The sequence below is a fragment of the Filicampus tigris genome, chromosome 3 (assembly GCF_054856515.1).
Source record: "Filicampus tigris isolate MCC_2025a chromosome 3, RoL_Ftig_1.0, whole genome shotgun sequence".
Classification (NCBI taxonomy): domain Eukaryota; kingdom Metazoa; phylum Chordata; class Actinopteri; order Syngnathiformes; family Syngnathidae; genus Filicampus; species Filicampus tigris.
Window position 1 is genome coordinate 23,587,803 of NC_141219.1, and position 16,176 is coordinate 23,603,978.

The 16,176-nt window shown below is 40.4% G+C and overlaps 1 protein-coding gene across 5 annotated transcripts; it reads left to right on the forward strand.

Annotated features, from left to right (window-relative positions):
* The first annotated feature begins 807 nt into the window (after positions 1–807).
* Positions 808–14,214, forward strand: LOC147150347 (uncharacterized). 5 transcript variants are annotated; one of them, XM_086025687.1, is made up of 16 exons: positions 808–1,105; positions 3,407–3,475; positions 3,668–3,831; positions 4,670–4,860; positions 5,022–5,126; positions 5,245–5,383; positions 6,248–6,398; positions 6,579–6,711; positions 8,599–8,751; positions 9,496–9,533; positions 9,612–9,641; positions 9,744–9,910; positions 10,025–10,479; positions 10,604–10,700; positions 13,224–13,479; positions 13,892–14,214. In XM_086025687.1, exons 3-16 carry the CDS (start codon positions 3,700–3,702, stop codon positions 13,972–13,974), a joined length of 2,130 nt encoding a protein of 709 aa, XP_085881813.1. In that variant the 5' UTR covers positions 808–1,105; positions 3,407–3,475; positions 3,668–3,699; the 3' UTR covers positions 13,975–14,214. The 5 variants fall into 5 exon arrangements, with proteins under 5 accessions (XP_085881813.1, XP_085881814.1, XP_085881815.1 ...); XM_086025686.1 differs by lacking the exon at positions 808–1,105 and adding an exon at positions 2,931–3,189; XM_086025688.1 differs by lacking the exon at positions 3,407–3,475.
* The last annotated feature ends 1,962 nt before the right edge of the window (positions 14,215–16,176 follow it).

The window sequence follows — 16,176 nt, forward strand, 5'->3', positions numbered from 1 at the left end:
GTATTGTGAAGTGAAATGTTCTACCCAGTGTGTGAAATCTCCCTCCAAGATGGTGACCCAAAACACACTGCTAAAAGCACTCATGAATTGCTTATGAGGCTTATGAATATGCTGTCAGGAGAAGACACCCTTTAAAACAGCTACAACAGATTGCTTGAGAGGAGTCAGAGTACCTGTACACAGGTGTGCCAGACTCATTGAGTGTTAGGAAAAGGTTTGATCAACAACTTCAAAAGCTGTAGGCGCCATCCATTTTGTCCAGGCTGGTTTCATTAATATGTTGGATGGATCACATAATTAAAGCAATATCTGATTTTCATTAGTTAAATAGGAAGTCAACCCAAACATTATTTATATTTTCCAGAATAGGTTCTATGCAGGCCCACTAGTTGGAATACAGCATTCTGATTAATATTGCGTTTGTGGAATATATGTTAAGCAGCAAAATGCACCCACTTTTAGCCAGCTCAGGGGGCGGCCATTTTGTCACTTCTGTTGACTGAAGATGACAAAGTTGCTCAGGGCTGATATAATGACCAATCACGGCTCACCTATTTTCTGAAGCTGGTCGTTATGAGCCCTGAGCAACTTCGATGTCAAAAGAAGTGACAAAATGGCCACCCCCTGAGCAAGCTAAAAATGGGTGGCTTTCTCATCAGAATGCCGTGTTTAGACTAGTACCCTGCTTAGAACATATTCTGGAAAAAGATATGTTTGGGTTGAATTCCTCTTTGATATTTAATCGGGGTGGGGGGAGTTGTCAGATTTGAGATATTTCAGTAAGCATTGTTTTTTTTTTTTTTTCTTTTATGGGATGGCGCTATCAATTTTGTCCATGTGTAGTTTTCAACTTACGACAAACACGTAATCAACATCAGTTGAGGGAAAACAAAGGATACCAGTTATGTAAGCCCTCCTCCTGTCATGCAGCCTTTGTCAATCCTCTTACTACCTATGGGCCAGCCAGTTTAACTTCATTCTCTAGCAGCGCAAATTTTTTGCTAAACTCCACCTTTTTTGTTCAGACCTATAGCTATTGGAGTTTTTACTTCTTCACTGATGCCAGGTGAGACTTTATTAGGTGCCACGTTGGAGTTTATGAAAGGTAATTCTTTAACTTGTTTGATAATTTGGCCTGCCATTAATGATATTTCCTGATTTTGTGGCGATTCCAGTGAGCGGTTTTGTTAATCATATCGCTGGCGTTGGGCCAAATGCTTGTAAGTCACGTTTTGGTGAATTTGATATTTTTTCAAAAATCGATACTATTGGTTATTTCCACACGTGTGGGTGTTACTTTTACAGATTATTGACCAATACAAAGTGTTGAAGATGGATTGTACGCTTTCATAATGCAATGCAAATGGTTGAACAAACTTGCCATTTTGGGGGGTCTCCTGAAAAGTGACTATTTTGGAGGTACAAGGTTTTGGCTCGATGCCAGTGATATGTAAAATATTGCAAGTATAACCTGTACCTATTTTACAGAGAATTTTGGGATTCCTTTAAAATAATAATAGCAAAGTTGGTGTTCTAATGGTAAAAAGACTTCCAAGGACCTCGAAGCATATACTTTCACATTACAAGTAGTGGTGGTGACTGAAATGCACTTCAAGAAAATGAAAGGCTTTGTGCAAGGTCCAATACAGGCAATGTCATGGAATGGAAGTGCTTTTGTGAATAAAATTGTGTGTGGGGGGGGAGACTTTACACAGCCAATAGTTATCCTCACTGCCTGACATGTTTCTGATATTGAAATACAACTGTGACAGGAGGAGGTTGGTTTTATTAATGCACATTCTTAACAAAACAAGAAACCTTTACTAGTATGTGCCTGTCATGCAGGATGCTGTAGTTTTAGTTTATTTCCACTTTTTTTTTTTTAATTTAGCAGCAGTAACATATTTTGGTACTGTGTCAATATTACTAACATAATGCTGTAATCAAATATTTAATTTCAATCTGTTTCCATTGTGTAATGATATGATCATTCCATACAAATGTTCCGGACCAAAGTTTTCCATCACTTACTTAAATCTGTTGACAGGTTTTGAATCTACAGTACAAAGGCCTGTTAAAATAGACAATGAGCAACAACGCCTAACTGTCAAAATGACGGGGAGTTTCAGGCAGTGATCAAACACATCAAACTGCTAAAAGGTTACCTTACATGCTCCTTAGTTGCTTATTTTACTGCTTAAATATGTGGTTTGGGCAGCTCTGTCAATGGAACAAATACCACGTCTGCAAGATATGTAATTTGTCTGGCAATTCCTCTTCATCCCCACAAAAACTGCACTACACCCACTAACTCGTGTTATTAACTTAATAGATGGCTTGGAAAAGCTCACAATACACATTTTCTTCAGCTCACCTTTATACCTCGATTCCATCCATCCATCCATCCATCCATCCACTTTCTCTACATTGAACTTGTTAGGCGGTTGAATCGATCAAAACCTTACCAGCCTTGTGCATGAATTGATGAAGCCTCCTGCTTGGATGAGAGGCACATCATCTAACCCTGACCACAATAACCCAATTGTGATTGATTCAATTCCCTGAAAATGAAATGGCCTGGATGAATGAGAATATTCACATACGCTTTCGCTACGGTTTATCCAGTTCAGAGGATCATCGATCGGTCATCAATCACAGGGCGACCATGAATGGATCATTGTTCAAGAAGAAGTCAACCCAAACATTTTTTCCCAGAATATGTTCTATGCAGGCCCACTAGAAGAAATACGGCATTCTAATTAATATTAATTCAATTCATTAGTTCAATTATACATTATTCTATCATATCTTTCATTGTCAGTCAATCATGCAATTGTGACTTCTGCCAGCCAATCACACATGTGACAATTTTCAGCCAATCCCAATGTAGAGGAAGTTCCCGTTGTAGAGTTCCGGGCGTCACATGACTGATCCCCACGTGTATTTGTTTACGCATCAAAGCTGACAGGACCATAGCGGCCGCACTTTATCAGTCAATATACTGTCCAAGTGAACATATGTTTGATGGTTAGCCCCGGGGCCTATGAGTAGGTAAAGGGGTCCGTGCATATCAACAGACTCGCAAGTTGCTGGAAAGTGTCCAAATGATGGAACAAACATCATTGTGCACAGCTTGTGTCACCACTTTGTCAATTTAATGCACTGTGTATGCTTCTCGTCAAAGAGCAGGTAACGCTCTCTCTGCTGCATTTTGATGCTTCTTGGTTTCATTCAACAACACTTACTGTCTGTGAAAGAAAATGTAGTATTTTAATGAGTTGATGTCCCTTATATGATCTTTTTTTGTTTGTTTGTTTGTTTTTTTGTTTGTTTTTTCAGCATTTTGAACTCTAATACGGTGGCCATGTCATGTCATAATTTGCATTCGTATGCGCTTGACTTTCAGAAATACCGGCTCCTGTCTCGTACATTCGTGTCATTCATCAACACACAGTCATTCCTTGTGCATTTTCAGGTGAAAAATTGTCACATTCTGTAGCATTTGTATCACCACTTGGCAGTTATCAAATAACAACTTTTTTTATGTGTTAGTTTTCGATTTACAGCATGTCTTTATACAAAGGCACATTGCAAAGTACCACTTACAGTATATCATGCTGTGATGGATTCCGACTGTCAAAACATCTGCTCTATGTGTTTTCTATAGGTGTAACAATGCTGAATGAATGAGGAGCTGAGATGATTGACAGACTGACATTGGCAATGGTGTTGCAGAGGCTGGCTCTTTTCTGGATAGAGCCAGCCTGTGAGGCCGCCTCCGTGGGGTTCACAGTCCATGTTGTGCCCCTGCAAAGTGATGGAGGGCAATCGGTGGGCAATATTTGCACTACCCCCCCCCCTTTTTTTTTTTAAATATAGGCAGTGACACTGGTATTCTGTCATTAATTCTTTCGGAATCTGTCACCTAATCTTTAAAATGGTGGTTATGCAACCTTGTTGGTTACTTTTTATAACCTACAGTATTTCAGTTCAACTACAGCAAAACCCCCAAAGCTGTTTCAAATTCCAAATTCAAACGTTTTTCCATGACAATATGAAGTGAATAATCCTTCCACTCTCTCACTTTTACATCGTAAAATGTTTGATGGATTTAGTAGCATTTTAATATTGCTTGTTACTCACTTTGGATGTGCACTGATTTGAAATTTGCATTTTAGATTTACTTTTGAAGTATATTTTTCTTGAACATTTTGGTGTGGAGGTTCCTATCTGTATTTCTAGCTATATCAGACTTATTTTTCTGGACATTGTTTAAATTTTCTACCGTCAAAACCTTCAAGATAGCCTAAACTAAACTAATCAGACTTGACTAGAATGGCATTTAGTTGAATGCAGCCGTCTGCCTATGGTCCATTATTAAGGTGTAATGTATTGTTAAGTCTGGCAATTCTCGCAAAAATTAAAAAACATCTGGGATTTGCAGTGTTATCTGGATCCAAACGAAATTTCTTTCTTCCTACCCTCCACAAATTATTTATGCTGTTTCGTAGTTTTTGTTTCTGTTCAAATAAGCCAATTACAATAAATTCAAACTTTTTTTAAAATTCAAACAATACTTGAATATGAAGAACACTGTCTTGACATGAAATGTTGGTAAAACAAAAAAACAAAAAAAGCTGACATTGTTTTTCCTCTTTGATTTTTGCAGGTGAGAGCTCATTTCACTGTAATTGCATCCAATCCATGCCCCCCATTAACTGGACTGTGTACTGAAGGCGTCAACTGCACCCTTCACAAAGCCTATTCCCCCTTCAGTGGTGCGAAACCCGGCTCAGGCTGGTGTGTTCGCCAGTGGGAGCAGGTAGTCCCCAGTAACTACAATAGCACAATCAGTTTGAAGTACGAGACCTCAATCTGTTTTCCTCAATTAACTGATACATCACTGCCTTTTTCTTTGTAGTGTTAAAAACTACAGACTGAATAAGACTGCCAGCTTGTATGTTCCTGTCATTTAATTTCATGTTATTCACATTTTCAGCTCTTTGGCCTTTTCTTTTTAGCTCCAGCACCACCTTTTATGTTTCAATGAAGTCAGGGCCACATGTGCGTGCAAACTCTGGGAAACTCAATCACCCTGCTTATGTTGCACTACCTCCTCCAATAAGGTAATATACACACACTCACACAGATAACCATCACGAATAATGCTAAAAGTACCTCTTTAATCTCAAATGGGACATTTGCAATATTTTTGAAGATTGACTTTTTGACTTCTGGGAGCAGGGTCCGTGAGAACTGCCCTCACCATATCCAACTGTCAGTGAAAGACCTGGATGGTGACAGGGTACGATGCCGTTTTGCAGCGGAAGAACAAAAGGAGTGTCTCAACTGTACTCCACACTCTTTTGTTGAGCTGTATGAGGTCTGTGCAACTTAAATATTGAACTCAGTGTATGTTTTCCTTGGTGAAAAGAGTATTAATGTACAGGTCACCACTTTGTCAATTTAATGAGCTTAACTATTTCAGAGTATATTAGTTCAAAATAGCCGGACAGATAGACTGTTTTCAGGATTACACAAAATATACAAACAATAATATCTACAGGATTGATGGGTGGGTCAATTGGGAAGAGGAGATTACATTTTGGTGTGTATAATATTCCAATTTTTTTTTTTTAGTGTTTGAGTCACTATGGCATCAATAAAACTACCACTACGCAGTCATAGTAGCCCAACTGTTCATTTTTCGTGAAGTACTTGTATCTTACAAAAAATATACAGACAAACAAACAAATAAGGCACTCCTGTTAATTATTATATTATTGTTTGTTATTATGTTTATCTCTACTATTTTAAGTTTGACCATGGTGGATGTATGTGTGATTCTGAGGGATAGTTCAGATATATGCGGTCAATATAACATACAAAAACAAAATCTATGTAGGCTTTTGCACACCGCTGGTACATGATTATTCTATATTGAAACATGTCATCTGTTCAGGAAAATGGGCACAGTGACGTTCCAAATAGACTTTATTGTATGTATATTATTCGTATACACTAGTGTACTCAATGTTACTCTGTTAAAGAGAGTGTACAGACAGTATAGTGTTGTTTAAGATGGGATAGGCTACTCCACTTGGACTGCACTTCATAAAATGGCTAAGTATACAATGTGTACGTGGTATATGTCATTTTCGAATGGACATTTAAAAGACAAAGTGAAATCAATCATTTCAACCTTGCCCACCTGTCTTTTTCACACATTATATCTCTAATTTGCTAGGATGCATGTTCTTTGACATTTACTGGAAACGCGCCAGTTGGGCAGTATTCCATCTACATGATGGCAGAGGACTACATTCCTACCCCCAAAGTGAGCCAAACCAGTGAGAGCCAACCCCTCAGCTCCATTCCGGTGCACCTGTCCCTCACTGGTGTGTCTGAAAATGCAACTGATTGTCACTATGGAGTGAAATCTTAATACTGTGACCTATTGTTGTCCAGTTTGTTTTTTTGTTTATACCGAAACAATAAGACACTTCTCTTGGTTACGTTGTTGTCTACCCGAGTTACATATTATGTACTGTAACTGGTGTGCTTCTATTCATCTCTAGTGGAACAGTCATCCTCTAGCTGTACCGATGAGCCTGTGGCCACAGCAAAAACCCCAAGAAAACATGCAACTTTGAATGTCCTGCCATTCGAGGAGGTGAAGTTTGAGGCTGCCTTCATGTCTCAAAAAGAGAGGTCTGTCTTTTACGATCATTATTTCTGTTCTATTGTATTTTTGTATTTTATTTTTGCATCAGTTGTCCACTGCAGTGAATTGAGTCTTGTTGAACACTTCTTAATCTATGAGTTGCTTACACTATATTAATTAATCCATGAATTCCTTACACTATTGCTGTAATTCAACTGTCTGTCTAATAATTCTATATAAACATAACAAAGACAGCCGGGACTCGAACAACCAACCCTTCTGTCAGAGAACAGCCCAATCTACTGACTGGGTGACACAAGCAAGAAACCAGCTGGTGATGTCACCAGCTATCACCTGCTACCAGCAGGGCCACGGTCTTGTTGGATAGCTGTAGCTCAGTAAGTGGAGTGGGTTGTCCATTGACTGAAGGGTTGGATTTTTGTTTTGCTGGTGACACCAACAAAATCAGTGTTTGCATGATATGCTAATCTGTACAGTTAGTTTGTTTGTTTGTTTGTTTGTTTGTTTGTTTTTAGCAGAGAAGAAAATCTCACTCCCACAAAACAAATGTAAATCATCTGATAAGAATCACATATACTTACGTAAGGGGGTCCAACTCAATATTTTCTTCCAGTTTACTTTCCTTTGCTTTTTCTAATTTTATATACATTGCATCATGTTATGCAGTGATTCCCAACTACTGTGTAGCAGCACATTAATGTGCATCAGGTTTGCCAAGGAAATCCATTTTCACTTTTTGGTCTGGAAATTATTAATTGAAGACTGTGAATTGTTCTGCGTTCGGCCCATCACTCAGTGTGAGGCTGGCAGGCAGAACAATTAAATGCTCTTCCAATAAATCACAGAAGGTCCAATTCACCTGTAAATCCAACAATCCACCTGTTGCCATTCATCAAGAGCTGGGCACTTGACCCTTTTTTGCCGGTCCGGCCGCGACCCTCGACCCTTGACCTGGGTAACCTTCCGGCCGCGACCTCCAGCCCTTATTCATACAAATTATTTTTGTAGGACGGACAGAGAACGAGAAGTCTTTTAAAAAGGACGGACTAAACAATGACGGAAGTGGCTTTTCGTCCGTCCCTATAATCGTCCCTAATCAGGTCAAGTACCGACTGACGTGTTCTGTTGGATTCTTTTAAAAAGCAAGACCACTGTTCTTTTTATGCGATACCACGGAGCCGCCTTTACCTGCCTGCACAGTGCACAACACTTTCCATGTTCCCTGCAACACTCCTGTAACATTGCACAGGCATAGTCTGCCCTCTAGTGGTTAAACACATATAATACCATGAATAATGCCACATGCAGGAAGCCACAAAAAACACTGACAAAAACACGCCCTGCCTGAGGTCAGTTGTGATTGGTCGTTCCCTGAGCGAGCTGTTGTGATGTCATTTTCAGTCGACAGTATTGACAAAATGGCCGCCCCCTGAGATGGCTAAAAAGGGGTGGATTTTGCTGCTTAACTGATATTCCACAAAAGCAATATCAGAATGCCGTTCTTCACCTAGTGGGCCTGCTGGGAACATATTCTTGAAAAAAATGTGTTTGGGTTGATTTTTCACTTTAACAAGGCACGTTTCCCAAACGCTTTTAAGACAGCAAGATTAAGACAGCTAACACTTCACTCCCTGTTAGTGTTCTTATTTTGAAACCTATTCACAGCACTTCTGGTGCACTGGACCTGCCTAAAGGTGACACTGTCTGGAACTATTAAAGGCCTCACCCTTATAGGCCTGCACAAAATGAAACAGTGGAATGAGGGAAAAAAAATAATATCAATGGCATGTTGACAATGCACTTCATCTGTTTAGCATCATCGATGATGCGTACAAAAAGTCTTATTGTGTTACACATTCTTTGAGTTGTGTGAGCAGCAATTTCAATTGCAATGGTCCTCACTGTGCTTGCAGTGTTTCAGAAATAGCTGTTGTCGGCCAGCCTGGGCTCATCAAGTATGGCTTCACTTCAATTGGTGCCATGTCACAACTTTTCATGTCCTGGGTGCGTGGGGAAAACACTCTGTCCCGTGTTCTTCCTATCTGCTTTGTCGCCAATTCCATGAGGTATGTAAACTGAACTGATGCCGCCACTCTTGTAGGAGTCAGATTTCACCAGAGCACACCAACAGGGAGAGAAAGATGACAAAAGTTCCTTCCTTCAACCATTTATTCTGACCGTGTAGAATAATGTCTGCACATACTGTCAATATGACTTATCTTCAAAGATTAAATCAAAAGTAAATGTTATCACAATTCGCAATATATGTACTATACTAATGTTTGTCCAACCATAACGCAAGGTGACTTACAAAGTATACATTGGGCCCCGCCATTCAGGGTGACAGGTGATTACCACGCACGAACGAAGCCCGCTTTGCACAAAATGCGGCGAGCTCCTCTCCAGTGTGTCAATGAAGCCTTCAAAACCAATTTGTCAACAAATGTGCCTTGAGCGCGTCACGCTAACTGCATTGCTAAGGCTAAAAAGACTTATATTGGTGGGGGAAAAAAAAGAAACTGGATTTGTGTTTATTATTGTCGCACTGCACACCTTCAAGCCATTACTGCCAGCCCAACCCCAATGCCCCCCCATCCCATACATAGGACAATTTGGCACAACACCGGTCCGCGGCAGAAAAAAGGTTGGGGACCACTGCTCTAAGTTATATCGACACAGAAGTCGATAGATACAGATGGATAAAATAATGATAATGATAATAATAATATACACACAAAGACACTAGTAAAGACACATCAGTTAATTGCATGGTTGTTGTCATTTCACATTTATACTTCTTGACTTTCCAGTTTGCAGTCAGAGCCTCGCTGTGTGTGGCTCTACCAAAGTAAGGTTATTATTCTTATCATAATTATCATTTTCAGCAATAGCGTGTATTTAAAGGTGCTTCTCTTGTTCATTGCAGGAGAATTGAGGACCCTTCCCGATGGAACAGGTTATGAGAACTCCCGCCCCTTTTTTTTTTTCTGATTGAATTGTTGAAACTCCGCCATTTGTTTGCGGGTGAGCCTGAGAATATGTTGTTGTCTGCCTCCAGAGCTGAATTGTAACAAGACAGCGATGACACTGGTGCTTCCTGTTGGCTCACTGAGCAATATCAACCTGACTGAGCTGCAGCTCAACAGCCCTGCTTGTCCCGTCATCTTCAATGACACTCATCTTACGGCACGCATTGCTTTAGATGGCTGTGGCACCAAAACTGTGGTAAAAGGCTGCAGTGATTCTTTGTTGTTGTTGTTGTTTTTTTTGTTTTTTTTTACTTTTTATTCGATCTCACTAATATATAACGTTGCAAGCCATCCTCATCCTCTTTTCCAGCACTCTGGCTCAGAGATGGTCTACACCAACACCTTGAAAAGTGTGCGTCCTTTTTCCATGATCAGCCGTCATCCCTCCCTCATCCTCCCGCTGGCCTGCCGCGTCCCTGAAGTCCAAGCCAGAGGCCCAAATTTTAACATCACCCTGCCCACAACAGCCTTTGAAAATGACGATGTTTGGCTCGAAGTTCACTTGCCAGGAGAGGGGCCGATGGCCATTTTCACAGACCGTCCACAGTTCGTCCCCCTTGCTCTTTTGCCAGGACCATTGCAGCAGGATTCAGCGCAAGTACGTCATATCCGTGCTTTCCAACAACAACTGGGGTCCAGGATCAAAGAGCTGGACCTCTATTTGCTTTCCAACACGACTCTGGATCGAGCTGAGTTTAGCATTAAACGCTGTGTGCAGTCTGAGACGGGTGACTTTGCCGAAAGCCGCACCATTTTAGAGAATGGGTCAGTAACACGTGACTTCAATGAACTACCTGTATAACTCCTGAATCACATACAGTACTGTGACCTGTGTGGGTTGCCGATCTGAAATAATTCCTTTGAACGCTGTCACAATTTCTCTTTCCAGATGCAAAGTTTCAAACACAACAAAAGAGATTAGAGCATCAAGCAATGCAAGAATCTTTCGCCTTGATTTGTCCAACCTGGTTACAGTACAAAATATGGTTTGTACTTTTGTTTTATAATTGCACTTTCTCTTTGCTTTCTTCAGGCATTTACAGTGGTGCCTTGACATGTGAGTTTTTCGAGATGGGCAGGCTTTGACTTGCGAGCGCAAACTTGAAATGAGACGGCTGTAAAGGCCCTGATACACCAAACCGACGTCGGAGGTCGTTAAGCGTCGTTGCGTCTTTAAGCGCCGTCTGATTGGTGTAGTGGCCACCGTCGTAGTGTCCTAACCCGTCTGTAAGCGTCTTGGGGCGTTTACGCATGTTGAATCGGCGTCGCCAGTCGTGGCATTTGGTCACTCTGATTGGCTGTTAGCTAGCAAATCAGCTCTCGTTTTGGTGTATCAGGGCCTTAAGGTAGCATGTGAGGAACTCACTTCACAACAAGCGGCGGTTTGGCAGATATAATTAGCAGTGATGGCCACTCCGTCAGTAACAATGAAAGGTCAATCAATTTGTCACTGACGGACGCCCGTTTTGCTGGCGGACTGACGACTAACGGAAACTTTGAAACACTGATGGTGTCAAATCTGATGGAAGCAATTTTCAGCCGTCAACCGGACCGCCATTAGCCCGAAAAACAAAGACGGCAAATAATGTTTTGTAGCACACATTGGGGCGTTAGACCTGTACACACTACTGAATTTTTGTGTGACCGTCGTGCGTCATATCAGTAGCCTGCTGGCTTTCGTAATGAAGAAGTTGTCTTCCGCAAGCTGATTCTATCTACTGCACATTTGCACAATGTTATTTTATCCTATTTTATTTTATTGTTATCTGTTGCACTGAAGAGGGGAAGCAACCCAATCTCGTTGTACTCTGAGCACAATGACAATAAAGGTATTCATATTCGTTTACAGTAATTAACAATACAATAACAATGGAAGCCCCTGTGGGAAGCCCTCTTCCCCAAGGAGCAACACCCCTGTCCCTAGCTCCGCTGCCGTGGAGAGCATATTCTCCGCAGCCGGTGACTTCCTGAGGCCGAAGAGGCCAGCGCCAACTTCCAGAAGCCGGTGTTCCTCAAGTGGAGCATGTCCCTGATGCAATAACCCAGCTACAAGGGGCAGTTTGGGGAGAAGCAAGAAGAAGTAAAAGTATAAGAATACAAGCAGGCATATATTCTTTATATTCAGCAAAGACAGACAAATATTACTGCCGTACTGAGAAGCCGAGAGAGCAGCTGAACCTCGAGGACGGTATATCCGTACATCTCCTATACTGATCCCCGGTGGCCAAGGCGCGCACACACTAGAATGAGCAGCAAAATTCAAGTAGAAAGTGTTGACAATTTTTTTAAATGTGTGATTATATTTTATTATGTAATTGCTGTATGTTTTTATAAAGTATATGATCGTCACCCTTTGGAAATAATGACCTGAGTCATATTTCGACAATTGTTTTTTTTCCTGCCTTAAAGTGGAAGAGGAAGTCAACCCAAACATATTTTTTTCAAAAATATGTTCTGTGCAGACCCACTAGTTGAGACAAAGCATTCTGATTAATATTGTGTTTGTGGAATATGAGTTAGTCCACCCGTTTTTAGCCATCTCTGGGGACGGCCATTTTGTCCCTTCTGTCGACTGAAAATGACATCACCATGTCTCAGGGCTCAGATAACAACCAATCATGGCTCAGCTTCAGAAAACAGGTGAGCTGTGGGCTAGTGTGGGCCTGCATAGAACATATTCTTGTAAAAATATGTTTGGGTTGACCTCCCCTTTAAACATCTCTTGAGGATGCAGGCCACCTCTGCTTTTTCAAACAGATCATTCAATTCGACCCCTGAAATGAAATGATTGATGAATACAATATAATCGGGATTTGGTTCAGTTTTTCGTGTTTTTCGATAGAATTACTTAGGACATTACTTCAGAATTTGATGATATTATAGTGTTATTTTTCTCATTAAAAAATAAATTACAAACATTTTTCCTTGTTTTGGGGGGAGGCTGAAACAGATCGATCGCATTTCCATTCATTTCACTGGTTAAAGATGATTTGAGATATGAGTGTTCTGAGTTATGAGTGTGGCCATGGAATGAATTAAACTCATTTCTCAAGGCACCACTTTACTGTAGTCTCTTGACCAGTATTGACCTGCTAAATTTTCCTTTTAATCCATCTGATTAGTAGAAGTGGCATGTACATCTTTATAAATGCTGTGCCCATTAGCTTGGAGCCATTTCATACCGTACATGCAATTGCCGTTGCAGCTGAACATCAAAATAATATGAATTGATCAAATGTGGTTCCGGCAATTGTTATATTTTTACAATTGTTTTTGGGTTTAGGAATATGATGGCTGGTATTGTTTGTTTTGTGGAGGGCACTGTTCAATAAAAACAATTGCATTTTGTCAAAAGCAATGGTACGAGGTACACATTTAATTTAATCCTTTTTAACATTCTAACAATTATTTACAAATGTGGGCATCACAAAACGATAATTTTGTAAATTATTTTCATTTTTAATTTTTTTTTTACCTTTCCCCATACCTTTATCTCTCGTGTCACACAGATGTACGTTGAGTGTGAGCTGGATTTGTGCATCGCCTTCCTTCCCTCTCATGAGTGCGCGAGGCGTTGCAACCAGGGCTTGTTTAATAGAGTGGCTGCCAACACGCTGAACAAGGCCTTCACTGTCAGGTCAGGGCCTGTGAGCCTTGTGGTAACCACCACGCCAGCTTCGACGACAAGTGTTGTCACTGGTGCAACAGGACAGACTGAAGCTCCTACAACTGCAGCTGTTGGAGAAGTCACCAGCACCTCAAGGGGTAAGATGAATCTTGAAGACGCACCTCATTTCCATGTTTTCACCATGATACGAGAGGGAATTTGGAACTTCTTCCTTAATCGGGCCCACCTGTGTGGAGTTTGCATGTTCTCCCCACGTTTGCATGGGTTTTCTCCAGGTACTCCAGCTTCCTCCCTCATTCCAAAGACATGCATGTTAGGTTCAGTGAAGATTCTAAAATGTCCTAGGTGTGAATGTGAATGGTGACATTAATGTGTCCTACGATTGCGCAACCATTTTGAGGTGTACATTGCCCATGTCCCAAGTCAGCTGCAATAGGCTCCAGCTCACCTACAATCCTAATGAGGACAAATGCTACATGAAAATGTTCTTGAATGTGAATGACCCTGCCCAGTGTCTAACATCAGTCTTGCATCTCTCTTCTCTTGCAGCCCCAGAACGGGTGTCTTTCATGGCAGCGGGTTTAATATTTTATATTATCTGCATATTTCTTCAGCACGTCTTTACTCACTGAAGGGTTTTGATGATTTTCTTGAGAAATAAATATAGTCTATTTCTGTCAACAGGGAGGATAAATGATGACGTCATAGTGGATTTGAATAGTTTACTATGACAATAGCCACAAAGTCAGTTTTAGTCTTGGCATGCCTTGTCAGATGCTATTTATGACCTTTCATGCCGAGAGATTTTATTTCATTGTTTTACCCTTAGATTTGTGTTATTATTACCTGACAGGGTGTAGTAAAAGAATCAAGCAATGGCAATAAAGATTCTAATTCTAAATCTATATTGGTGTTTGTTTATCTGTTTAGTGCATTAATCAGCCTTTTCACCAACCTAAAAAACTGTATAATGTACTTGTTATATTTTTAATTTTAATACCCGAATTCTTCACAGTAGACTTAAAAATGATGAAAGAAACCGCTTCAAATAGCAATTAGTGCAAAACAGTCATTAAAGGTCCTTAAAAATTGTTGTACTTTGTAAGACTGAAGTTAAATTCCTTGTCTCGAAAGGCAGATATTTGAGGTGATGTGCAATCGAGTCTTATTGGAGAATTGTCTCAAGCAGTTTTGGAGAGGGGCCAAATCCAATGAAGTCAAAGCTGAAGTAGCCATTTAGTAAGATTTGATAGAAAAATGTGTCTTCACATTACAGATGAGTAAATGTAAGTAGTCTTAAAACAAATCGGTGGCATTAAGAGGAACATGTTTTACGTCTCTCATTGAAATTAATTTGTATAAAATCTTAAAGTGATACAATATCAACAGCAACAATACAAGTAGATACAATTAAATTAGTAGTTTGTAATAAAAATAATAGGCTTTTGAGTACAGACCTTCTTGACATCTCACTATTTCAAAGCATTATTCTATTGACTTTTAAGAATAAGAACCCAAGATGTATATTTTAAACAAGCAGTGTAAACTGGAAAACATCTCTTTTAGTGATACTTTCGATAAGAAGTTATGTTTGACTTCATAGATAAGTGGTACCTACATAATAAGCCGGGATGTTTGTTTGCTGCGCAATATGTGTTCCGCGATTTACTGGCATCCAGATCAGGGTGTGACTCCCAAAGTCAGCTGGGAAAGGCTCCATCTCACTCCTGGCCTTAATGAGACAAGCTATCCACGTGTCACCAGTTGAGACTGCCACAAAGTAAAAATACCTGAAGACCATCTTTGATGACCAGATGACCACCGGAGGTCTCCTCCAGTACAGAGGTGACCCTGAGCAAATACCACCAGATGATGTACCTACTGAGGAAGTTGAACTCCTATGTCAGCAACAAGATCCAGCTGAAATTCTTTCACACTTTATTGAACCTATCATGTCGTTCTCAGTGCTCTGCCGGTACCATTGCATCAACCCGCAGGAGAAAACCTGCTGACACGGTACAGTCCAGGTGTGCTCCTGGATCCCTACTCCCAACTCGCTCCCTGACTACTGTTTATGAGTAGCAAGTTCACAGCGTGACTGCTCAGATACCGAAAGACACTTACCACGCTCTCTTGCCAGCATTCCAAAGGTTGACATCCAGCTGCAGGCTATGGTGTCGGGCCAACAGGACCCACAGAAGGAGAACCTCCTTTGTCCCCCATGCTGTAATCCCCATGATGGTTTAGCTATCTGTACCCCACAAGGACTATTACAGAGTATGCACTATTTTTTAAATTCTAAAATACTCAGTGAAATAATGTAATTACATCCTGTAAATGTTCTTAACTTGTAGTATGTTGTAACCTTTTTTTTAAATAACTGACCCGTTCTCTGCACCATGAATTGTCCCACAGGGATAAATTAAGTTTTCTGAATCTGAATAAAATTGTTTAAGCATCTCGCTTATGATCAAAACCCCCCACCACCCTGGCTTTATTCCTCTGAACACAGTTACCAAAGATTATAAAATTGATTAAGGATGATGGAGTCAAAGCCTTATTAATCTAAAATTTTGTTGATTATTGTTGTTGTTTAGGATGGAGCAGAACATACTTTGGATCAAACTGTGAGTTCAGTCACCCATATTGAGCTAAATAGAGTGGTTAGAATAAGCAAGATCTTTAAATGAATTTATTAATTCTACATCATATTACAGACAATACAGGACTACAGGTATACCATCAGTTGAGAGTTGTATCTCCACACTCCCACTGACCAGGCTCTCGCGTCAGTGTACTGTATTTGTTTTCATCTTTTCAAGTGACCAATGACA